This window comes from Somniosus microcephalus, chromosome 13 (genome assembly GCF_052327205.1).
Source record: "Somniosus microcephalus isolate GS21.2 chromosome 13, FLI_Smic_1.0, whole genome shotgun sequence".
In the NCBI taxonomy this organism is placed as follows: Eukaryota; Metazoa; Chordata; class Chondrichthyes; order Squaliformes; family Somniosidae; genus Somniosus; species Somniosus microcephalus.
Genome location: NC_140999.1, coordinates 1007399 through 1032811, shown reverse-complemented (window position 1 = coordinate 1032811; position 25413 = coordinate 1007399). Strand labels below are relative to the sequence as shown.

Sequence of the window (25413 nt, the reverse complement as noted above, 5' to 3'; positions counted from 1 at the left end):
GTTGTTGTGATCTGGAACGCGCTGCCTGAAAGGGCGGTGGAAGCAGATTCAATAGTAACTTTCAAAACTATATTGGATAAATACTTGAAAAGGAACATTTTGTCATGTTTGCCTATAACGTTTTAGAAGCTCTCTTCCAGGAGATTACTGCCAGTGTATCTTCCTGCGGTTACCGGGAGATAAGACCTGGTCACTCTGAGCATCATCAACTCTCAGCAATTCCACCAGCAGCAATGAGACAGGGAAGTGGAATTAAAACATGGACTGTCCCTAGACTCAAGTGACAGGTACAGCTCCCGTAGGTATCAGCTAACAAAGTCCAAGCTGTGAGAAAGGGACTGGGAGGGAGAGAGACAGACAGAGAGGCAGAGACAGAGCGAGGGAGAGATGGATTGAACAATACGGAATTATTTACAGAATGGAAACTACAAACATTCCAAAATTATTACTGTTTCTAGAGGATGAAGGAAAAAGAAGCAGCGAATCAGGGACCGAGAGTCACATTCCGAGCAAACAGCAGGGAGTGTACCTTTAATGAAAGGGAGGAGAGGGCAGAGACTTTCAAAGTGCTTTTGTTTTTGTTTTGGGAAAGCTGCTTGGGACAGAATGCCAACACATGATGTCACTCGACAGAAATCATCGATGATTTAAAACACAGAGAGTGAGTAGCAGCAACCACTTGGAGCAAAGGCTTAGACAGAGAGGTGGAACAGGTTTAGGGAGAGAGCAGGAGCAGGCTTAGAGAGAGAGAACAGGAGCCAGCTTAGAGAGAGAGAACAGGAGCCAGCTTAGAGAGAGAGAGAGAGAGCAGGAGCAGGCTTAGAGAGAGAGAGCAGGAGCCAGCTTAGAGAGAGAGAGAGCAGGAGCAGGCTTAGAGAGAGAGAGAGCAGGAGCCAGCTTAGAGAGAGAGAGAGCAGGAGCCAGCTTAGAGAGAGAGAACAGGAGCCAGCTTAGAGAGAGAGAGAGAGAGCAGGAGCCAGCTTAGAGAGAGAGAGAGCAGGAGCAGGCTTAGAGAGAGAGAGAGCAGGAGCCAGCTTAGAGAGAGAGAGAGCAGGAGCCAGCTTAGAGAGAGAGAGAGCAGGAGCCAGCTTAGAGAGAGAGAACAGGAGCCAGCTTAGAGAGAGAGAGAGAGAGCAGGAGCAGGCTTAGAGAGAGAGCAGGAGAGCGGGCAATAGTTGCTTTCTGGATTTAGCAGTGAGCTGAGAGCCGGGTCAGATTGCGAGAGATCACACCAACCGGAATCCTCCGATACAAAATGATTCTGAATGTCGTCATTTTGATTTTGCACCTTTTGTGTCAGTTCAGCTCCTGTCAGCGATTGGCTGCCATTACCAGAGGTAAGAATCTTGTTCCATTTTACTCGTTTTCTTCATATTTGTGCAGAATTTCTCTGGGTTTATTTGCCGAACCCTGGGACTGTGGCCGTGAGCTGTTCTAAGAGCAGACTGTCCAGCGCCCAATCATTTAACGGGGAATCATCGACTACATCTGTTCACAACGGTGCACAGACTTTCTCCAATCACTACCTCTTCATTTAAAACTTTCTCTGTGACAAAAAGCAAGTAAAATGGTGCATCACAAATAGTCATGGAGTGTTTCTGTGTGATGGTGTTGCAGCTTCTAATGTAACATTCCTTAAATTATGCTTTTATACCCCCCGATATGAAGATTCCAGCCCCTGAACCCCTTCCCATAGGGAGACCCCAGCCCATAATACAAAGACCCATCCAATCACACTGACACCCCCGGGCCATCATTCACTGACTCCCTGCTGTCACTCCTGGATCCATCGCTCCCTTACTCCCGGCTCTGTCACTCCCAGATCCGTTGCTCTGTTATTCCGGCTCTGTCACTCCTGTACAGAGTGCACGAGGATCCAGTTACAATCAAACATTTAGGAATTGAGGTGAAGTGTATTTGCAATGAAACTTCTACATTAGTTAATTTCACTTTTCAAACTATTTTTGTGTGAACAGTGAATGCTGACGAGGTACTGAGTCTGTCTGGCTTCACATCAGTAGAGATACAGTCAGTAACACAGTGCTGGGGGAGAGGGGTTACTGAGTGACAGTGTGAGGGAGCTGGATTAACATCAGTAGAGATACAGTCAGTAACACAGGGCGCTGGGGGGAGTGGGGTTACTGAGTGACAGTGTGAGGGAGCTGGATTAACATCGGGCGCCTGGCATTTGTATGCCTTTGCTGGGTATGACTGATGCTGCTGTCTTTATTCTCTGTGTATAGACAGAGATGTTGGGCGTCAGATGCTTTCTCAGATGATGGAAACGAACCGGGAACTGGCAGAGATCAAAGAGCTCCTGAAACAGCAGGTAAATGAGGCCGTAACATGCCTGTAATTCGTCATCTCCCTCTGCCCTACTCTCCTGAAGGTGCTGATGTACAACCCTACCCGTAACTGGCAGTCTCTGGTACCGAACAGGCCTTATAACCCAGATCGTGAGCGTGAGACAGCCCCCCCACCCTGACCCTGCCCTGACCCCGCCCTCCCCAACCCTGGCCCCGCCCTCCCCCACCCTGACTCCGCCCTCCCCCACCCTGACCCTGCCCTGACCCCGCCCTCCCCCACCCTGACCCCACCCTCCCCCACCCTGACCCCGCCCTCCCCCACCCTGACCCTGCCCTCCCCCACCCTGACCCCGCCCTGACCCCGAACCTACCCTCCTTGACCCCGTCCATGGACCCCGACCACCCCAACCCTGACGCCGCCCGCCCCACCCTGACCCTCCCGACCCTGACCCTGACCACCCAATCCTGCCCCCTGCCCACCGACATTGACTCCTCCCAGCCCACCCTGCACCTGACCCCGCCCAGCACCCAGCCAATCTCCATCCGAGGCCCCAAGAAGCCTTTTTATTACTTATTGCCCGTGGACGATTATGTTTGAATTGTGGAGTCCGTGCTCGGCAGATTTTTCGAACGGTCATGGGAACGTTATAATGATATCATATGACAGCAAGGGAGAGGTGAAATTTCCTTCACTGAGTTTCATGCTTCATGTTTTGTGTATGAAAAAAAGATACAGAGTAAAGCTCCCTCTACACTGTCTCATCAAATGCTCCTAGGGCAGGTACAGCACGGGTTAGATATAGAGTACAGCTCCCTCTACACTGTCCCATCAAACACTCCCAGGACAGGTACAGCACGGGTTAGATACAGAGTAAAGCTTCCTCTACACTGTCCCATCAAACACTCCCAGGGCAGGTACAGCACGGGTTAGATACAGAGTAAAGCTTCCTCTACACTGTCCCATCAAACACTCCCAGGGCAGGTACAGCACGGGTTATATACAGAGTAAAGCTCCCTCTACACTGTCCCATCAAACTCTCCCAGGGCAGGTACAGCATGGGTTAGATACAGAGTAAAGCTCCCTCTACACTGTCCCATCAAACACTCCCAGGGCAGGTACAGCATGGGTTAGATACAGAGTAAAGCTCCCTCTACACTGTCCCATCAAACACTCCCAGGGCAGGTACAGCACGGGTTAGATACAGAGTAAAGCTCCCTCTACACACTCCCATCAAACACTCCCAGGGCAGGTACAGCACAGGTTAGATACAGAGTAAAGCTCCCTCTACACTGTCCCATCAAACACTCCCAGGGCAGGTACAGCACGGGTTAGATACAGAGTAAAGCTCCCTCTACACACTCCCATCAAACACTCCCAGGGCAGGTACAGCACGGGTTAGATACAGAGTAAAGCTCCCTCTACACACTCCCATCAAACACTCCCAGGGCAGGTACAGCACGGGTTAGATACAGAGTAAAGCTCCCTCTACACACTCCCATCAAACACTCCCAGGGCAGGTACAGCACAGGTTAGATACAGAGTAAAGCTCCCTCATACACTGTCCCATCAAACTCTCCCAGGGCAGGTACAGCACAGGTTAGATACAGAGTAAAGCTCCCTCTACACTGTCCCATGCTGAGGTTGCTAAAGGCACTACATAAATGTGTTTCTTTCCTTTTACTAACTTTGCTGCAATTGCTCACAGATAAAGGAGATCATCTTTCTGAAGAACACAGTGGCTGAGTGTGATATCTGTGGTGAGTAAACCAATTGAGAATCTGCAGGAACCCCGCAAACACGGGCACTGTGGACGGTGCTTCGAAAGGGTGGGATCTCACTCTGAGCCTGAGCATGTGATATCTCGATCCGGTGATGGCTGGGCCGGAACCCCTTCCCAGGGCCGGGACCCTCTCCCAGGGCCGGAACCCCTTCCCAGGGCCGGGACCCTCTCCCAGGGCCGGGACCCTCTCCCTGGGCCGGAACCCTTTCCCTGGGCCGGAACCCTTTCCCTCGGCCGGGACCCTCTCCCTGGGCCGGGACCCTTTCCCTCGGCCGGGACCCTCTCCCTGGGCCGGGACCCTCTCCCTGGGCCGGAACCCTTTCCCTGGGCCGGGACCCTTTCCCTGGGCCGGAACCCTCTCCCAGGGCCAGGACCCTTTCCCTGGGCCGGAACCGTCTCCCTGGGCCGGAACCCTTTCCCTGGGCCGGAACCCTTTCCCTGGGCCGGAACCGTCTCCTGGGCCGGGACCCTCTCCCTGGGCCGGGACCCTCTCCCAGGGCCAGGACCCTTTCCCTGGGCCGGAACCGTCTCCCTGGGCCGGAACCCTTTCCCTGGGCCGGAACCCTTTCCCTGGGCCGGAACCGTCTCCTGGGCCGGGACCCTTTCCCTGGGCCGGAACCCTTTCCCTGGGCCGGGACACTCTCCCTGGGCCGGGACCCTTTCCCAGGGCCGGAACCGTCTCCCTGGGCCGGGACCCTCTCCCTGGGCCGGGACCCTCTCCCAGGGCCAGGACCCTTTCCCTGGGCCGGAGCCGTCTCCCTGGGCCGGGACCCTTTCCCTGGGCCGGAACCCTTTCCCTGGGCCGGAACCGTCTCCCAGGGCCGGGACCCTTTCCCTGGGCCGGGACCCTCTTCCTGGGCCGGGACCCTCTCCCTGGGCCGGGACCCTCTCCCAGGGCCGGGACCCTTTCCTTGGGCCGGGACCCTTTCCCTGGGCCGGAACTCTTTCCCTGGGCCGGGACCCTCTCCCAGGGCCGGGACCCTCTCCCTGGGCCGGGACCCTCTCCCTGGGCCGGAACCCTGTGCCTGACTCTGCTGTGGCTGTGTTTCTGGGGTAAAGGCTTTGGTACGTTCAATGTTTCTGGTCCTGTTGACAGGCTCCATTTCTCACTCCCACCTCCAGGTATCCAGAGTGAAGGGAACCAGCTGCCAATCACAGTCTATCCATTTGGAAAGTGTGTTCCCAATCCGTGCTTCCCCGGGGTGCTGTGCTCAGAGACAGCAGACGGATTCCACTGTGGGGCCTGTCCCAGTGGCTTCACCGGGAATGGAACACACTGTATTGATATAGACGAGGTGAGTACGGCGGAAGGGCAAGGGGTGGGCTGAGGAAGAAAGGCGGGGGTCAGAGCGTGGGGCGGGTTCAGAGGACGGGGGTGTTCGGAGGGCGGGGGTGTTCGGAGGACGGGGTGTGTTCGGAGGGCGGGAGTGTTCAGAGGGCAGGTTCGGAGGACGGGGGTGTTCGGAGGACGGGGGCGTTCGGAGGGCGGGGGCGTTCGGAGGGCAGGGGCGTTCGGAGGACGGGGGTGTTCGGAGGGCGGGTTCAGAGGACGGGGGTGTCAGAGAGTGGCGGGTCAAAGGGTGGGGGGTTTATGAGTGCGGGGGTCGGAGGGCAGGGGTGACTCTGAGCCTCGTCTCCAGGTCAAAATTGTTTCAAACTGATGTTAGATTGGTTATTACATTAACCAATCAACAGAGCACAGTCAAGGATAAAAGCGGGATCTGATTGGCAGAAAGCTGTTGTTAATTACTCCGGGAGGAACTAGTTCTAAAGTAAAATGGCGTTCCCGGCCCAGTGAGGGTGAAGGATGTACAGCCTTTAGCACCGTTACTGTGCTTGATCTCACTGCTATATTGTTAGACCAGAGGGCACCAGGCTGATGAGTCAATCTTCCTTTCTTCCCCCAGTGCCGGACACATCCCTGCTTCCCGAGGGTCCGGTGTATTAACTCGTCGCCCGGTTTTCAATGTAAGCCTTGCCCAACCGGCTACAGCGGCCCAAGAATCCAGGGAGTGGGAGAGATGTTTGCCAGAACACACAGGCAGGTGAGGAGCCAACAACAGAACTGGGCCAAACATTCTGTAACCCCTTGACCATCACTGGAATCGTGTGTCAGTCCCACCCACTCACACTGGGCTGCACTGAGCTCAGGACTCACAGTGTGACTGGGCTGGTCTGATGCCCCCAGTGCTGTGGGACCTGCTCCGAATCTAACAGTGGACGATGCTGGACTCAGGTGTCATGATGGGGAGGCCCTGACCCTTTCCCTGACCGTGATCCTGACCCTGCCAGTGGGTTGAGGTTCTAGTCCGATAGTGGGGTGGTGTCCTGGACTCTGCTCTCACTGAGGGTGAGTGTGGTGGTGAGTGTGAGCGGGTGTGACGGTGAGTGTGAGCAGGTGTGATGGTGATTTGATAGAGGTGTACATGATTATGACGGGTTTGGATAGGGTAGACTGGGAAAGGCTGTTCCCACTAGTTGATGATGCAAGGACTAGGGGACACAGATTTAAGGTTTTGGGCAAGAGATACAGGGGGGATGTGAGGAGAAACTTTTTTACGCAGCGAGGGATGAGGACCTGGAACTCGCTGCCGACGGAAGTGGTGGAAGCGGAGACACTCAAGGGGAGACTGGATAGGCACTTGAGGGAAATAAACTTGCAGGGCTACGGGGATAGAGCGGGGGAATGGGACTGACTGGATTGCTCTACAGAGAGCCGGCACGGACTCGGTGGGCCGAATGGCCTTCTGTGCCATTATGGGGGGAAAATTCGGTTGATCTGCGCCTCCCGTTAGCGCCCTAAAGCAACTAGCACCTGGGCGCGGCACCGCCAGCGCCCCGCTCGTGCCCTGGCCGCGATCTTCAGTAGCGTCCCCTGACTTACCACTGAACACTATGTCCGACAGGGTCAGGAGGGCCTGCCTGCGGCCGGGGCGACGCAAATTAAAGGGGAGGTGCCGGGCGGCCATTTTTGTTGCTGGCCGCTTGCCAGCACCTGCCCCCGTTGCTGTCCCCGGCCTCCTGTGCAGCCCTCCCGCCCCGCGGGGTGCCAGCTGCGCTCCGTGAGCCCGGCACGCCCCTTGAGTGCCGGGCTCTTTTGCCGGCACTCCGATCCCCGAGGGCCCATTTGGGCCCCGGGTGATGCTGCGCTAGGCCCCTTCCCTTTAATAAGGGGAGTAAGGCCTGCAGTACTGCGGTGCGACGTATCGCAGCGCCACGTAGCGCCGTGATATTCACTCGCAACACCCCAAGAGGGAGGTGGGGCGCTTCCAGTAGTGCCCCGCCTCCCTCTTGGGGCACTATCAGTGAATTTCGGGCGCAGGGGCGCTAATTTTTTTGGGGCACTAAAAGTAGCGCCCTGGCGAAGTTAGTGCCCCAAAGGGGGCACGACCCCAGTTTCCCCCCATGACTCTAGACTCTATGGTGTGAGCGGGTGTGACAGTGAGTGTGAGCGGGTGTGACGGTGAGTGTGAGCGGGTGTGACGGTCAGTGTGAGCGGGTGTGACGGTGAGTGTGAGCGGGTGTGACGGTGAGTGTGAGCGGGTGTGATGGTGAGTGTGAGCGGGTGTGACGGTGAGTGTGAGCTGGTGTGACGGTGAGTGTGAGCGGGTGTGATGGTGAGTGTGAGCGGGTGTGACGGTGAGTGAGCGGGTGTGATGGTGAGCGGGTGTGACGGTGAGTGTGAGCGGGTGTGAAGGTGAGTGTGAGCGGGGTGTGCTGGTGAGTGTGAGCTGGTGTGAGTGGGTGTGCCAGTGAGTGTGAGCGGGTGTGACGGTGAGTGTGAGCGGGTGTGACGGTGAGTGTGAGCGGGTGTGATGGTGACAGTGAGTGTGAGCTGGTGTGACAGTGAGTGTGAGCGAGTGTGACAGTTACTGAGCGGGTGTGACGGTGAGAGTGAGCAGGTGTGACGGTGAGTGTGAGCAGGTGTGATGGTGAGTGTAAGCGGGTGTGACGGTGAGTGTGAGCGAGTGTGATGGTGAGTGTGAGCGGGTGTGACGGTGAGTGTGAGCGGGTGTGACGGTGAGCGGGTGTGACGGTGAGTGTGAGCGGGTGAGATGGTGAGTGTGAGCGAGTGTGACGGTGAGTGAGAGCGGGTGTGACAGTGAGTGTGAGCGGGTGTGACGGTGAGTGTGAGCGGGTGTGACGGTGAGTGTGAGCGGGTGTGATGGTGACAGTGAGTGTGAGCTGGTGTGACAGTGAGTGTGAGCGAGTGTGACAGTGACTGAGCGGGTGTGACGGTGAGAGGGAGCAGGTGTGACGGTGAGTGTGAGCAGGTGTGATGGTGAGTGTGAGCGGGTGTGATAGTGAGTGTGAGCGGGTGTGACGGTGAGTGTGAGCGGGTATGACGGTGAGTGTGAGCAGCTGTGATAGTGAGTGTGAGTGGGTGTGACGGTGAGTGTGAGCTGGAGTGACAGTGAGTGTGAGCGGATGTGATGGTGAGTGTGAGCGGGTGTGATGGTGAGCGTGAGCAGGTGTGCTGATGAGTGTGAGCGGGTGTGACGGTGAGTGTGAGCGGGTGTGACGGTGAGTGTGCGCGGATGTGATGTTGAGTGTGAGCTGGTGTGACAGTGAGTGTGAGTGGGTGTGATTGTGAGTGTGAGCTGGTGTGACAGTGGGTGTGAGCGGGTGTGATGGTGAGTGTGAGCGGGTGTGACGGTGAGTGTGAGCAGGTGTGATGGTGAGTGTGAGCTGGTGTGACAGTGAGTGTGAGCGGGTGTGACGGTGAGTGTGAGCGGGTGTGACCGTGAGTGTGAGCGGGTGTGATGGAGATTGTGAGCGGGTGTGATGGCGAGTGTGAGCTGGTGTGACGGTGAGTGTGAGCGGGTGTGACGGTGAGTGTGAGCGAGTGTGATGGTGAGTGTGAGCGGGAGTGACGGTGAGTGTGAGCGGGTGTGACGGTGAGCGGGAGTGACGGTGAGTGTGAGCGGGTGAGATGGTGAGTGTGAGCGAGTGTGACGGTGAGTGTGAGCGGGTGTGACAGTGAGTGTGAGCAGTTGTGACGGTGAGTGTGAGCGGGTGTGACGGTGAGTGTGAGCGAGTGTGACAGTGAGTATGAGCGGGTGTGATGGTGAGTGTGAACGTGTGAGTGGGTGTGATGGTGAGCCGGTGTGAGTGAGTGTGAGCAGGTATGATGGTGAGTGTGAGCGAGTGTGACGGTGAGTGTGAGCGGGTGTGACAGTGAGTGTGAGCGGGTGTGACGGTGAGTGTGAGCGAGTGTGATGGTGAGTGTGAGCAGGTGTGACGGTGAGTGTGAGCGGGTGTGAGTGAGTGTGACGGTGAGTGTGAGCGGGTGTGACAGTGAGTGGGAGCAGGTGTGACGGTGAGTGTGAGCGTGTTTGGCGGTGAGTGTGAGCAGGTGTGACGTGAGTGTGAGCGGGTGACGGTGAGTGTGAGCGGGTGTGACGGGGAGTGTGAGCGGGTGTGACGGTGAGGGTGAGCTGGTGTGACGGTGAGTGTGAGCAGGTGCGACGGTGAGTGTGAGCGGGTGTGATAGTGACAGTGAGTGTAAGCGGGTGTGACGGTGAGTGTGAGCGGGTGTGACGGTGAGCATGAGCGGGTGTGACGGTGAGTGTGAGCGGGTGTGACGGTGAGTGTGAGCGGGTGTGATGGTGAGTGTGAGCGGGTGCGACGATGAGTTTGAGCGGGTGTGACGGTGAGTGTGAGCGGGTGTGACAGTGGGTGTGAACGGGTGTGATGGCGAGTGTGAGCGGGTGTGACGGTGCGTGTGAGCGGGTGTGACGGTGAGTGTGAGCGGGTGTGATGGTGATTGTGAGCGGGTGTGACGGTGAGTGTGAGCGGGTGTGACGGTGAGTGTGAGCGAGTGTGATGGTGAGTGTGAGCGGGTGTGACGGTGAGTGTGAGCGGGTGTGACGGTGAGTGTGAGCGGGTGTGATGGTGATTGTGAGCGGGTGTGATGGCGAATGTGAGCGGGTGTGATGGTGAGTGTGAGCGGGTGTGACGGTGAGTGTGAGCGAGTGTGACGGTGAGTGTGAGCGGGTGTGACGGTGAGTGTGAGCATGTGAGTGGGTGTGATGGTGAGCGGATGTGAGTGAGTGTGAGCGGGTATGATGGTGAGTGTGAGCGAGTGTGACGGTGAGTGTGAGCGGGTGTGACGGTGAGTGTGAGCGGGTGTGACGGTGACTGTGAGCGGGTGTGACGGTGAATGTGAGCGGGTGTAACAGTGAGCGGGTGTGAGCGAGTGTGACGGTGAGTGTGAGCGAGTGTGAGCGTGTGTGACGGTGAGTGTGAGCAGGTGTGACGGTGAGTGTGAGCGGGTGTGACGGTGAATGTGAGCTGGTGTGACGGTCAGTGTGAGCTGGTGTGACGGTGAGTGTGAGCGGGTGACGGTGAGTGTGAGCGTGTGTGACGGTGAGTGTAAGCTGGTGTGACGGTGAGTGTGAGCGGGTGCGACGGTGAGTGTGAGCGGGTGTGATAGCGACAGTGAGTGTGAGCGGGTGTGATGGTGAGTGTGAGCGGGTGTGACGGTGAGCTTGAGCGGGTGTGACGGTGAATGTGAGCGGGTGTGATGGTGAGTGTGAGCGGGTGCGACGGTGAGTGTGAGCGGGTGTGACGGTGAGTGTGAGCGGGTGTGATGTTGAGTGAGCTGGTGTGACAGTGAGTGTGAGCGGGTGTGTTGGTGAGTGTGAGCTGGTGTGACAGTGGGTGTGAGCGGGTGTGATGGTAAGTGTGAGATGGTGTGACAGTGAGTGTGAGTGGGTGTGATGGTGAGTGTGAACGGGTGTGACGGTGAGTGTGAGCGGGTGTGACGGTGAGTGTGAGCTGGTGTGACGGTGAGTTTGAGCTGGTGTGACGGTGAGTGTGAGCGGGTGTGACGGTGAGTGTGAGCGAGTGTGATGGTGAGTGTGAGCGGGAGTGACGGTGAGTGTGAGCGGGTGTGACGGTGAGCGGGAGTGACGGTGAGTGTGAGCGGGTGAGATGGTGAGTGTGAGCGAGTGTGACGGTGAGTGTGAGCGGGTGTGACAGTGAGTGTGAGCAGTTGTGACGGTGAGTGTGAGCGGGTGTGACGGTGAGTGTGAGCGAGTGTGACAGTGAGTATGAGCGGGTGTGATGGTGAGTGTGAACGTGTGAGTGGGTGTGATGGTGAGCCGGTGTGAGTGAGTGTGAGCAGGTATGATGGTGAGTGTGAGCGAGTGTGACGGTGAGTGTGAGCGGGTGTGACAGTGAGTGTGAGCGGGTGTGACGGTGAGTGTGAGCGAGTGTGATGGTGAGTGTGAGCAGGTGTGACGGTGAGTGTGAGCGGGTGTGAGTGAGTGTGACGGTGAGTGTGAGCGGGTGTGACAGTGAGTGTGAGCGGGTGTGACGGTGAGTGTGAGCGAGTGTGATGGTGAGTGTGAGCAGGTGTGACAGTGAGTGTGAGCGGGTGTGACGGTGAGTGTGAGCGAGTGTGATGGTGAGTGTGAGCGAGTGTGATGGTGAGTGTGAGCAGGTGTGACGGTGAGTGTGAGCGGGTGTGAGTGAGTGTGACGGTGAGTGTGAGCGGGTGTGACAGTGAGTGGGAGCAGGTGTGACGGTGAGTGTGAGCGTGTTTGGCGGTGAGTGTGAGCAGGTGTGACGTGAGTGTGAGCGGGTGACGGTGAGTGTGAGCGGGTGTGACGGGGAGTGTGAGCGGGTGTGACGGTGAGGGTGAGCTGGTGTGACGGTGAGTGTGAGCAGGTGCGACGGTGAGTGTGAGCGGGTGTGATAGTGACAGTGAGTGTAAGCGGGTGTGACGGTGAGTGTGAGCGGGTGTGACGGTGAGCATGAGCGGGTGTGACGGTGAGTGTGAGCGGGTGTGACGGTGAGTGTGAGCGGGTGTGATGGTGAGTGTGAGCGGGTGCGACGATGAGTTTGAGCGGGTGTGACGGTGAGTGTGAGCGGGTGTGACAGTGGGTGTGAACGGGTGTGATGGCGAGTGTGAGCGGGTGTGACGGTGCGTGTGAGCGGGTGTGACGGTGAGTGTGAGCGGGTGTGATGGTGATTGTGAGCGGGTGTGACGGTGAGTGTGAGCGGGTGTGACGTGAGTGTGAGCGAGTGTGATGGTGAGTGTGAGCGGGTGTGACGGTGAGTGTGAGCGGGTGTGACGGTGAGTGTGAGCGGGTGTGATGGTGATTGTGAGCGGGTGTGATGGCGAATGTGAGCGGGTGTGATGGTGAGTGTGAGCGGGTGTGACGGTGAGTGTGAGCGAGTGTGACGGTGAGTGTGAGCGGGTGTGACGGTGAGTGTGAGCATGTGAGTGGGTGTGATGGTGAGCGGATGTGAGTGAGTGTGAGCGGGTATGATGGTGAGTGTGAGCGAGTGTGACGGTGAGTGTGAGCGGGTGTGACGGTGAGTGTGAGCGGGTGTGACGGTGACTGTGAGCGGGTGTGACGGTGAATGTGAGCGGGTGTAACAGTGAGCGGGTGTGAGCGAGTGTGACGGTGAGTGTGAGCGAGTGTGAGCGTGTGTGACGGTGAGTGTGAGCAGGTGTGACGGTGAGTGTGAGCGGGTGTGACGGTGAATGTGAGCTGGTGTGACGGTCAGTGTGAGCTGGTGTGACGGTGAGTGTGAGCGGGTGACGGTGAGTGTGAGCGGGTGTGACGGTGAGTGTAAGCTGGTGTGACGGTGAGTGTGAGCGGGTGCGACGGTGAGTGTGAGCGGGTGTGATAGCGACAGTGAGTGTGAGCGGGTGTGATGGTGAGTGTGAGCGGGTGTGACGGTGAGCTTGAGCGGGTGTGACGGTGAATGTGAGCGGGTGTGATGGTGAGTGTGAGCGGGTGCGACGGTGAGTGTGAGCGGGTGTGACGGTGAGTGTGAGCGGGTGTGATGTTGAGTGAGCTGGTGTGACAGTGAGTGTGAGCGGGTGTGTTGGTGAGTGTGAGCTGGTGTGACAGTGGGTGTGAGCGGGTGTGATGGTAAGTGTGAGATGGTGTGACAGTGAGTGTGAGTGGGTGTGATGGTGAGTGTGAACGGGTGTGACGGTGAGTGTGAGCGGGTGTGACGGTGAGTGTGAGCTGGTGTGACGGTGAGTTTGAGCTGGTGTGACGGTCAGTGTGAGCGGGTGTGACGGTCAGTGTGAGCGGGTGTGACGGTGAGTGTGAGCGGGTGTGATGGTCAGTGTGAGCTGGTGTGATGGTGAGTGTGAGCGGGTGTGACGGTGAGTGTGAGCTGGTGTGACGGTGAGTGTGAGCGGGTGTGATGGTGAGTGTGAGCTGGTGTGACAGTGGGTGTGAGCGGGTGTGATGGTGAGTGTGAGCGGGTGTGACGGTGAGTGTGAGCAGATGTGATGGTGAGTGTGAGCTGGTGTGACAGTGAGTGTGAGCGGGTGTGACGGTGAGTGTGAGCGGGTGTGATGGTGAGTGTGAGCGAGTGTGACAGTGAGTATGAGCGGGTGTGACAGTGAGTGTGAGCAGTTGTGACGGTGAGTGTGAGCGGGTGTGATGGTGAGTGTGAGCGAGTGTGACAGTGAGTATGAGCGGGTGTGATGGTGAGTGTGAACGTGTGAGTGGGTGTGATTGTGAGCGGGTGTGAGTGAGTGTGAGCAGGTATGATGGTGAGTGTGAGCGAGTGTGACGGTGAGTGTGAGCGGGTGTGACAGTGAGTGTGAGCGGGTGTGACGGTGAGTGTGAGCGAGTGTGATGGTGAGTGTGAGCAGGTGTGACGGTGAGTGTGAGCGGGTGTGAGTGAGTGTGACGGTGAGTGTGAGCGGGTGTGACGGTGAGTGGGAGCAGGTGTGACGGTGAGTGTGAGCGTGTGTGGCGGTGAGTGGGAGCAGGTGTGACGTGAGTGTGAGCGGGTGTGATGGTGAGTGTGAGCTGGTGTGACGGTCATTGTGAGCTGGTGTGACGGTGAGTGTGAGCGGGTGACGGTGAGTGTGAGCGGGTGTGACGGGGAGTGTGAGCGGGTGTGAGGGTGAGCTGGTGTGACGGTGAGTGTGAGCAGGTGCGACGGTGAGTGTGAGCGGGTGTGATAGTGACAGTGAGTGTAAGCGGGTGTGACGGTGAGTGTGAGCGGGTGTGACGGTGAGCATGAGCGGGTGTGACGGTGAGTGTGAGCGGGTGTGATGGTGAGTGTGAGCGGGTGCGATGAGTGTGAGCGGGTGTGACGGTGAGTGTGAGCGGGTGTGACAGTGGGTGTGAACGGGTGTGATGGCGAGTGTGAGCGGGTGTGACGGTGCGTGTGAGCGGGTGTGACGGTGAGTGTGAGCGGGTGTGATGGTGATTGTGAGCGGGTGTGATGGCGAATGTGAGCGGGTGTGACGGTGAGTGTGAGCGGGTGTGACGGTGAGCGTGAGCGAGTGTGATGGTGAGTGTGAGCGGGTGTGACGGTGAGTGTGAGCGGGTGTGACGGTGAGTGTGAGCGGGTGTGATGGTGATTGTGAGCGGGTGTGATGGCGAATGTGAGCGGGTGTGATGGTGAGTGTGAGCGGTTGTGACGGTGAGTGTGAGCGAGTGTGACGGTGAGTGTGAGCGGGTGTGACGGTGAGTGTGAGCATGGGAGTGGGTGTGATGGTGAGCGGGTGTGAGTGAGTGTGAGCGGGTATGATGGTGAGTGTGAGCGAGTGTGACGGTGAGTGTGAGCGGGTGTGACGGTGAGTGTGAGCGGGTGTGACGGTGACTGTGAGCGGGTGTGACGGTGAATGTGAGCGGGTGTAACAGTGAGCGGGTGTGAGCGAGTGTGACAGTGAGTGTGAGCGAGTGTGAGCGGGTGTGACGGTGAGTGTGACCGGGTGTGACGGTGAGTGTGAGCAGGTGTGACGTGAGTGTGAGCGCGTCTGACGGTGAGTGTGAGCGGGTGTGACGGTGAGTGTGAGCTGGTGTGACGGTGAGTGTGAGCGGGTGCGACGGTGAGTGTGAGCGGGTGTGATAGTGACAGTGAGTGTGAGCGGGTGTGACGGTGAGTGTGAGTGGGTGTGACGGTGAGCTTGAGCGGGTGTGACGGTGAATGTGAGTGGGTGTGATGGTGAGTGTGAGCGGGTGCGACGGTGAGTGTGAGCGGGTGTGACGGTGAGTGTGAGCGGGTGTGATGTTGAGTGAGCTGGTGTGACAGTGAGTGTGAGCGGGTGTGTTGGTGAGTGTGAGCTGGTGTGACGGTGGGTGTGAGCGGGTGTGATGGTAAGTGTGAGATGGTGTGACAGTGAGTGTGAGTGGGTGTGACGGTGAGTGTGAACGGGTGTGACGGTGAGTGTGAGCGGGTGTGACGGTGAGTGTGAGCTGGTGTGACGGTGAGTTTGAGCTGGTGTGACGGTCAGTGTGAGCGGGTGTGACGGTCAGTGTGAGCGGGTGTGACGGTGAGTGTGAGCGGGTGTGACGGTCAGTGTGAGCTGGTGTGACGGTCAGTGTGATGGTGAGTGTGAGCGGGTGTGACGGTGAGTGTGAGCTGGTGTGACGGTGAGTGTGAGCGGGTGCGACGGTGAGTGTGAGCGGGTGTGATAGTGACAGTGAGTGTGAGCAGGTGTGACGGTGAGCGTGAGCGGGTGTGACGGTGAGCATGAGCGGGTGTGACGGTGAATGTGAGCGGGTGTGATGGTGAGTGTTAGCGGGTGCGACGGTGAGTGTGAGCGGGTGTGACGGTGAGTGTGAGCGGGTGTGAAGTTGAGTGAGCTGGTGTGACAGTGAGTGTGAGCGGGTGTGATGGTGAGTGTGAGCTGGTGTGACGGTGGGTGTGAGCGGGTGTGATGGTAAGTGTGAGATGGTGTGACAGTGAGTGTGAGTGGGTGTGACGGTGAGTGTGAACGGGTGTGACGGTGAGTGTGAGCGGGTGTGACGGTGAGTGTGAGCTGGTGTGACGGTGAGTTTGAGCTGGTGTGACGGTCAGTGTGAGCGGGTGTGATGGTGAGTGTGAGCGGGTGTGACGGTGAGTGTGAGCAGGTGCGACGGTGAGTGTGAGCGGGTGTGATAGTGACAGTGAGTGTAAGCGGGTGTGACGGTGAGTGTGAGCGGGTGTGACGGTGAGCATGAGCGGGTGTGACGGTGAGTGTGAGCGGGTGTGATGGTGAGTGTGAGCGGGTGCGACGATGAGTGTGAGCGGGTGTGACGGTGAGTGTGAGCGGGTGTGACAGTGGGTGTGAACGGGTGTGATGGCGAGTGTGAGCGGGTGTGACGGTGCGTGTGAGCGGGTGTGACGGTGAGTGTGAGCGGGTGTGATGGTGATTGTGAGCGGGTGTGATGGCGAATGTGAGCGGGTGTGAAGGTGAGTGTGAGCGGGTGTGACGGTGAGTGTGAGCGAGTGTGACGGTGAGTGTGAGCGGGTGTGACGGTGTGTGTGAGCGGGTGTGATGGTGATTGTGAGCGGGTGTGATGGCGAATGTGAGCGGGTGTGATGGTGAATGTGAGCGGTTGTGACGGTGAGTGTGAGCGAGAGTGACGGTGAGTGTGAGCGGGTGTGACGGTGAGTGTGAGCATGTGAGTGGGTGTGATGGTGAGCGGGTGTGAGTGAGTGTGAGCGGGTATGATGGTGAGTGTGAGCGAGTGTGACGGTGAGTGTGAGCGGGTGTGACGGTGAGTGTGAGCGGGTGTGACGGTGACTGTGAGCGGGTGTGACGGTGAATGTGAGCGGGTGTAACAGTGAGCGGGTGTGAGCGAGTGTGACGGTGAGTGTGAGCGAGTGTGAGCGGGTGTGACGGTGAGTGTGAGCAGGTGTGACGGTGAGTGTGAGCGGGTGTGACGGTGAGTGTGAGCAGGTGTGACGTGAGTGTGAGCGCATCTGACGGTGAGTGTGAGCTGGTGTGACGGCGAGTGTGAGCTGGTGTGACGGTGAGTGTGAGCGGGTGATGGTGAGTGTGAGCGGGTGTGACGGTGAGTGTGAGCGGGTGCGACGGTGAGTGTGAGCGGGTGTGATAGTGACAGTGAGTGTGAGCGGGTGTGACGGTGAGTGTGAGTGGGTGTGACGGTGAGCTTGAGCGGGTGTGACGGTGAATGTGAGCGGGTGTGTTGGTGAGTGTGAGTGGGTGCGACGGTGAGTGTGAGCGGGTGTGACGGTGAGTGTGAGCGGGTGTGATGTTGAGTGAGCTGGTGTGACAGTGAGTGTGAGCGGGTGTGTTGGTGAGTGTGAGCTGGTGTGACGGTGGGTGTGAGCGGGTGTGATGGTAAGTGTGAGATGGTGTGTCAGTGAGTGTGAGTGGGTGTGACGGTGAGTGTGAACGGGTGTGACGGTGAGTGTGAGCGGGTGTGACGGTGAGTGTGAGCTGGTGTGACGGTGAGTGTGAGCTGGTGTGACGGTCAGTGTGAGCGGGTGTGACGGTCAGTGTGAGCGGGTGTGACGGTGAGTGTGAGCGGGTGTGACGGTCAGTGTGAGCTGGTGTGACGGTCAGTGTGATGGTGAGTGTGAGCGGGTGTGACGGTGAGTGTGAGCTGGTGTGACGGTGAGTGTGAGCGGGTGCGACGGTGAGTGTGAGCGGGTGTGATAGTGACAGTGAGTGTGAGCGGGTGTGACGGTGAGCGTGAGCGGGTGTGACGGTGAGCATGAGCGGGTGTGACGGTGAATGTGAGCGGGTGTGATGGTGAGTGTTAGCGGGTGCGACGGTGAGTGTGAGCGGGTGTGACGGTGAGTGTGAGCGGGTGTGAAGTTGAGTGAGCTGGTGTGACAGTGAGTGTGAGCGGTTGTGATGGTGAGTGTGAGCTGGTGTGATGGTGGGTGTGAGCGGGTGTGATGGTAAGTGTGTGATGGTGTGACAGTGAGTGTGAGTGGGTGTGACGGTGAGTGTGAACGGATGTGACGGTGAGTGTGAGCGGGTGTGACGGTGAGTGTGAGCTGGTGTGATGGTGATTGTGAGCGGGTGTGATGGCGAATGTGAGCGGGTGTGATGGTGAGTGTGAGCGGTTGTGACGGTGAGTGTGAGCGAGAGTGACGGTGAGTGTGAGCGGGTGTGACGGTGAGTGTGAGCATGTGAGTGGGTGTGATGGTGAGCGGGTGTGAGTGAGTGTGAGCGGGTATGATGGTGAGTGTGAGCGAGTGTGACGGTGAGTGTGAGCGGGTGTGACGGTGAGTGTGAGCGGGTGTGACGGTGACTGTGAGCGGGTGTGACGGTGAATGTGAGCGGGTGTAACAGTGAGCGGGTGTGAGCGAGTGTGACGGTGAGTGTGAGCGAGTGTGAGCGGGTGTGACGGTGAGTGTGAGCAGGTGTGACGGTGAGTGTGAGCGGGTGTGACGGTGAGTGTGAGCAGGTGTGACGTGAGTGTGAGCGCATCTGACGGTGAGTGTGAGCTGGTGTGACGGCGAGTGTGAGCTGGTGTGACGGTGAGTGTGAGCGGGTGATGGTGAGTGTGAGCGGGTGTGACGGTGAGTGTGAGCGGGTGCGACGGTGAGTGTGAGCGGGTGTGATAGTGACAGTGAGTGTGAGCGGGTGTGACGGTGAGTGTGAGTGGGTGTGACGGTGAGCTTGAGCGGGTGTGACGGTGAATGTGAGCGGGTGTGATGGTGAGTGTGAGTGGGTGCGACGGTGAGTGTGAGCGGGTGTGACGGTGAGTGTGAGCGGGTGTGATGTTGAGTGAGCTGGTGTGACAGTGAGTGTGAGCGGGTGTGTTGGTGAGTGTGAGCTGGTGTGACGGTGGGTGTGAGCGGGTGTGATGGTAAGTGTGAGATGGTGTGACAGTGAGTGTGAGTGGGTGTGACGGTGAGTGTGAACGGGTGTGACGGTGAGTGTGAGCGGGTGTGACGGTGAGTGTGAGCTGGTGTGACGGTGAGTGTGAGCTGGTGTGACGGTCAGTGTGAGCGGGTGTGACGGTCAGTGTGAGCGGGTGTGACGGTGAGTGTGAGCGGGTGTGACGGTCAGTGTGAGCTGGTGTGACGGTCAGTGTGATGGTGAGTGTGAGCGGGTGTGACGGTGAGTGTGAGCTGGTGTGACGGTGAGTGTGAGCGGGTGCGACGGTGAGTGTGAGCGGGTGTGATAGTGACAGTGAGTGTGAGCGGGTGTGACGGTGAGCGTGAGCGGGTGTGACGGTGAGCATGAGCGGGTGTGACGGTGAATGTGAGCGGGTGTGATGGTGAGTGTTAGCGGGTGCGACGGTGAGTGTGAGCGGGTGTGACGGTGAGTGTGAGCGGGTGTGAAGTTGAGTGAGCTGGTGTGACAGTGAGTGTGAGCGGTTGTGATGGTGAGTGTGAGCTGGTGTGATGGTGGGTGTGAGCGGGTGTGATGGTAAGTGTGTGATGGTGTGACAGTGAGTGTGAGTGGGTGTGACGGTGAGTGTGAACGGATGTGACGGTGAGTGTGAGTGGGTGTGACGGTGAGTGTGAGCTGGTGTGACGGTGAGTTTGAGCTGGTGTGACTGTCAGTATGAGCGGGTGTGACGGCGAGTGTGAGCGGGTGTGACGGGTCAGTGTGAGCGGGTGTGACGGTGAGTTTGAGCTGGTGTGACGGTGAGTGTGAGCGGGTGTGACGATCAGTGTGAGCTGGTGTGACGGTCAGTGAGCGGGTGTGACGGTGAGTGTGAGCGAGTGTGACGGTGAGTATGAGCTGGTGTGACGGTGAGTGTGAGCGTGTGAGTGGGTGTGATGGTGAGCAGGTGTGAGTGAGTGTGAGCGGGTATGATGGTGAGTGTGAGCGAGTGTGACGGTGAGTGTGAGCGGGTGTGACGGTGAGTGTGAGCGGGTGTGACGGTGAGTGTGAGCGGGTGTGACAGTGAGCGGGTGTGAGCGAGTGTGACGGTGAGTGTGAGCGGATGTGATGGTGAGTGTGAGCAGGTGTGACGGTGAGTGTGAGCGGGTGTGACTGTGAGTGTGAGCAGGTGTGACGTGAGTGTGAGCGCGTGTGACGGTGAGTGTGAGCGCGTGTGACGGTGAGTGTGAGCTGGTGTGACGGTCAGTGTGAGCTGGTGTGACAGTGAGTGTGAGCGGGTGACGTGAGTGTGAGCGGGTGTGACGGTGAGCGGGTGCGACGGTGAGTGTGAGCGGGTGTGATAGTGACAGTGAGTGTGGGCGGGTGTGACGATGAGTGTGAGCGGGTGTGACGGTGAGCATGAGCGGGTGTGACGGTGAATGTGAGCGGGTGTGATGGTGAGTGTGAGCGGGTGCGACGGTGGGTGTGAGCGGGTGTGACGGTGAGTGTGAGCGGGTGTGATGTTGAGTGAGCTGGTGTGACAGTGAGTGTGAGCGGGTGTGATGGTGAGTGTGAAATGGTGTGACAGTGAGTGTGAGTGGGTGTGACGGTGAGTGTGAACGGGTGTGATGGTGAGTGTGAGCGGGTGTGATGGTAAGTGTGAGATGGTGTGACAGTGAGTGTGAGTGGGTGTGACGGTGAGTGTGAGCGGGTGTGACGGTGAGTGTGAGCTGGTGTGACAGTCAGTGTGAGCTGGTGTGACGGTGAGTTTGAGCTGGTGTGACGGTCAGTGTGAGCGGGTGTGACGGTCAGTATGAGCGGGTGTGACGGTGAGTGTGAGCGGGTGTGACGGGTCAGTGTGAGCGGGTGTGACGGTGAGTTTGAGCTGGTGTGACGGTGAGTGTGAGCGGGTGTGACGATCAGTGTGAGCTGGTGTGACGGTCAGTGTGAGCGGGTGTGACGGTGAGTGTGAGCGGGTGTGACGGTGCGATATTGCGATGTTTTAACCTGTGATGGAGCCTCATTCACTCTCTCTATTTTTCAGATTTGTAACGATGTTGATGAGTGTGCGAATGGGTTTAACGGTGGCTGTGACCCGAACTCTGACTGCACCAACACACCGGTGAGAAACGGCACTGACCTCACCGCCCGTCTCGCTTGGAAATGGGATCGGGCTGCGCAGGGCAAAACGGCTGGGAATCACTGAGAGGGAAAAGAGAGAGAGAGCCCATGGGAGGCACGCTGGGTGTGAGACCTGGCCTCAGTAACCCAAGTTAAGGAGGGGCAATGAGCTGGGGTCCCCACTCCTGCTCAGTGACACCAGCTGGCGACTGGCTGTCGGTTGAGGACAACAAACTAGGCTGCAATGCACCCATGGCTGACTATCCTGTCACAGTCTGGGCTCACGCCTGACGAATGGTCACTTGAGCAAAGCTTATGCAGGGGTCTGGCCGCAGTGGAACAGCAGGAGAGGAGAGCGGAGTGCTGAGGGCAAAAAGAATGCATCCGAGAGACATATAAAATGTCAAAGATTTTGTAACGGAAGAGCTGGGCGATCGCTGCAGGGACAGGAGCAGGGACAGGGGCAGAATCATAGAATCATAGAAAGTTACAGCACGGAAGGAGGCCATTTCGGCCCATCGTGTCCGCGCCGGCCAACAAAGAGCTCTCCAGCCTAATCCCACTTCCCAGCTCTTGGTCCGTGGCCCTGCAGGTTACAGCATCCCAAGTGCACATCCAAGTACTTTTTAAATGTGGTTAGGGTTCCTGCCTCTACCTCCCTTTCAGGCAGTGAGTTCCAGACCCCCACCACCCTCTGGATGAGGACATTCCCCTCAAATCCCCTCTAAACTTTCCACCAATTACTTTAAACCTGTGCCCCCTGGTTTTTGACCCCTCTGCTAAGGGAAATAGGTCCTTTCTATCCACTTTATCTAGGCCCCTCATAATTTTATACACCTCAATCAGGTCTCCCCTCAGCCTCCTCTGTTCCAAGGAAAACAGACCCAGCCTATCCAATCTTTCCTCATAGCTAAGATTCTCTACTCCCAGCAACATCCTTGTAAATCTCCTCTGTACCCTCTCTAGTGCAATCACATCTTTCCTGTAATGTGGTGACCAGAACTGCACGCAGTACTCTAGCTGCGGCCTAACTAGTGTTGTATACAGTTGAAGCATAACCCCCCTGCTCTTGTATTCTATGCCACGGCTAATAAAGGCAAGTATCCCGTGTGCCTTCTTAACCACCTTATCTACCTGGCCTGCTACCTTCAGGGATCTGTGGACATGCACTCCAAGGTCCCTTTGTTCCTCTACACTACTCAGTGTCCTACCATTTAATGTGTATTCCCTTTTCTGGTTAGCCCTCCCCAAATGCATTACCTCACACTTCTCCGGATTGAATTCCATTTGCCACTGTTCTGCCCACCTGACCAATTTATTGATATCTTCCTGCAGTTTACAGCTTCCTTCTTCAGTATCAACCACACAGCTGATTTTAATATCATCTGCAAACTTCTTAATCATACCCCCTATATTCAAGTCTAGATCATTGAAATATACCACAAAAAGCAAGGGACCTAGTACTGAGCCCTGTGGAACCCCACTGGAAACAGCCTTCCAGTCACAAAAACACCCATCAACCATTACCCTCTGCTTCCTGTCTCCGAGCCAGTTTTGAATCCAACTTGACACTTTGCCCTGGATCCCATGGGCTTTTAACTTCGTGACCAGTCTGCCCTGTGGAACCTTATCAAAAGCCTTGCTAAAGTCCATATACACTACATCAAACATACCACCCTCATCTACCCTCCTTGTTACCTCCTCAAAAAATTCAATCAAGTTTGTCAGACACGACCTTCCCTTAACAAATCCGTGCTGACTATCCTTGATTAATCCGTGTCTTTCTAAATGAAGATTTATCCTGTCCTTCAGAATTCTTTCCAATAGTTTTCCCACCACCAAGGTTAGGCTGACTGGCCATAATTACTCAGCCTATCCTTTTCTCCCTTTTTAAACAAGGGTACCACATTAGCAGTCCTCCAGCACCACACCTGAAGCCAGAGAGGATTGGAAAATGATGGTCGGGGCCTCTGCTATTTCCTCTTTTGCTTCGCTTAACAGCCTGGGATACATTTCATCCAGGCCTGGGGATTTATCCACTTTTAAAGCTGTTAAACCCCTTAATACTTCCTCTCTCACTATGTTTATTTCATCTAATATTTCACACTCCTCCCCCGATAGCAATGTCTGCTTCGCCCCTCTCCTTTGTGAAAACAGACACAAAGTATTCATTAAGAACCCGACCGACGTCCCCCACCTCCACACACAGATTACCCTCATGATCTCTAATAGGCCCTACCCTTTCTTTAGTTATCCTCTTACTCTTAATATATTTATAAAACATCTTTGGGTTTTTCTTGATTTTACTTGCCAAGAATTTTTCATGCTCTCTCTTTGCTTTCCTAATATCTTTTTAATTACGCCCCTGCACTTTCTGTACTCCTCTAAAGATTCTGGAATATTTAGCCCTCGGTATCTGTCATACGCCTCCCTTTTTTTCTTTATTCTACCCTGTATGTCCCTAGACATTCAGGGGACTCTAGATTTGTTAGTCCCACCTTTTTTCTTTAAGGGCACATGTTTGGTCTGAACCCTCCGGATCTCCTCCTTGAATGCCTCCCACTGCTCTGACACTGATTTACCTTCAAGTAGCTGTTTCCAGTCCACTATGGCTAAATCCCCTCTGAACTTAGCAAAATTTGCTTTTCCCCAATTTAGAATTTTTATTCCTGGTCTATCCTTGTCCTTTTCCATAACAAATCTAACTGAATTATGGTCACTAGCACCAAAATGCTCCCCCACTGATACGCCTGTACCTGCCCAGCTTCATTCCCTAAAACTAAGTCCAGAACCGCCCCCTCCCTTGTTGGGCTTGCTACATACTGGCTAAAAAAGTTCTCCTGGATGCATTTTAGGAATTCTGCACCTTCTATACCCTTCACACTAATTTTATCCCAGGGAGCAGGGATTTTAGAGCAGGGATAGAGGCTGGAGCAGGAGCAGGGATAGGGGCTGGAGCAGGAGCTGGGATAGGGGCTGGAGCAGGAGTTGGGATAGGGGCTGGATCAGGAGCTGGGATAGGGGCTGGAGCAGGAGCTGGGATAGGGGCAGGAGCTGGGATAGGGGCTGGAGCAGGAGCTGGGATAGGGGCTGGAGCAGGAGCTGGGATAGGGGCAGGGGCTGGAGCAGGAGCTGGGATAGGGGCTGGAGCAGGAGCTGGGATAGGGGCTGGAGCAGGAGCTGGGATAGGGGCAGGAGCTGGGATAGGGGCTGGAGCAGGAGCTGGGATAGGGGCTGGAGCAGGAGCTGGGATAGGGGCTGGAGCAGGAGCTGGGATAGGGGCTGGAGCAGGAGCTGGGATAGGGGCTGGAGCGGGAGCTGGGATAGGGGCAGGAGCTGGGATAGGGGCTGGAGCAGGAGCTGGGATAGGGGCTGGAGCAGGAGCTGGGATAGGGGCAGGAGCTGGGATAGCGGCTGGAGCAGGAGCTGGGATAGGGCAGGAGCTGGGATAGGGGCTGGAGCTGGAAGATCCAAACTTCCATTTTGTGATTTGAAGCCAAATGAGAAAGTGTCAAACTGTCCTTAGAACCTTGACCTCCGGCAGCTTCAACTAACTTAAACCCGTGAGCGAGCAGTGATCCTCCCGTTCATATTCCCATTGTTGCTGACAAACTCCCTTCTATTTCCACAGGGATCATTTCGATGCGGCACCTGCAAGCCCGGGTACGTTGGTGACCAGAGCCAGGGCTGTCGACCGGAGAGGAGCTGTGTGAACGGAGCCCCCAACCCGTGTCACCGTGACGCACAGTGCATCGTGGCACTAAATGACCAGCTCACTTGTGTAGTAAGGAAATATAATTTATTCTGTCATTCCCGCGGGACAGGCACATGGGAGAGAGGGAGGGACAGGGGGGGGCGGTGCGGAAAAAAGAGGGATGGGATGCGGGGGAGAGAGGGGATGGAGGGGACAGAGAGAAGGGGACGGGGGGGGAGAGAGAGGGACGGGGGGAGAGAGAGAGAGAGTGACGGGGGGTGGGGGGGGAGAGAGAGTGACGGGGGTGGGGGGGAGAGAGAGTGACGGGGGTGGGGGGGGAGAGAGAGAGTGACGGGGGTGGGGGGAGAGAGAGAATGACGGGGTGGGGGGAGAGAGAGAGAGTGATGGGGGTGGGGGGAGAGAGAGAGTGACGGGGTGGGGGGGAGAGAGAGAGTGACGGGGTGGGGGTGGGGAGAGAGAGTGACGGGGTGGGGGGGGAGAGAGAGGGACGGGGGAGAGAGAGAGTGACGGGGGTGGGGAGAGAGAGTGACGGGGTGGGGGGAGAGAGAGAGAGTGACGGGGTGGGGGTGGGGAGAGAGTGACGGGGTGGGGGTGGGGAGAGAGAGTGACGGGGGTGGGGGGGAGAGAGAGAGTGACGGGGTGGGGGTGGGGAGAGAGTGACAGGGTGGGGGGGAGAGAGAGAGTGACGGGGGTGGGGGGAGAGAGAGAGAGTGACGGGGTGGGTGGGGAGAGAGAGTGACGGGGTGGGTGGGGAGAGAGAGTGACGAGGGGGGAGAGAGAGTGACGGGGTGGGGGGGAGAGAGAGTGACGGGGTGGGGGGGGAGAGAGAGAGAGGGACGGGGGGAGAGAGAGAGTGACGGGGTGGGGGGGAGAGAGAGAGTGACGGGGGTGGGGGAGAGAGAGAGTGACGGGGGTGGGGGAGAGAGAGAGTGACGGGGGTGGGGGGGAGAGAGAGAGTGACGGGGGTGGGGGAGAGAG

The 25413-nt window shown here is 57.4% G+C and overlaps 1 protein-coding gene across 1 annotated transcript in view; it reads left to right on the top strand.

The window, feature by feature from the left end:
• Positions 1-559: 559 nt before the first annotated feature.
• comp (cartilage oligomeric matrix protein) overlaps positions 560-25413 on the top strand; it is a 55002-nt gene continuing 30148 nt past the window's right edge. The window contains 7 exon segments of the mRNA XM_086004311.1: positions 560-1337; positions 2244-2329; positions 4013-4064; positions 5210-5382; positions 5995-6132; positions 20644-20721; positions 24352-24504. Of these exon segments, the coding sequence (XP_085860437.1) occupies positions 1256-1337; positions 2244-2329; positions 4013-4064; positions 5210-5382; positions 5995-6132; positions 20644-20721; positions 24352-24504 (762 nt within the window). The 5' untranslated portion in view covers positions 560-1255.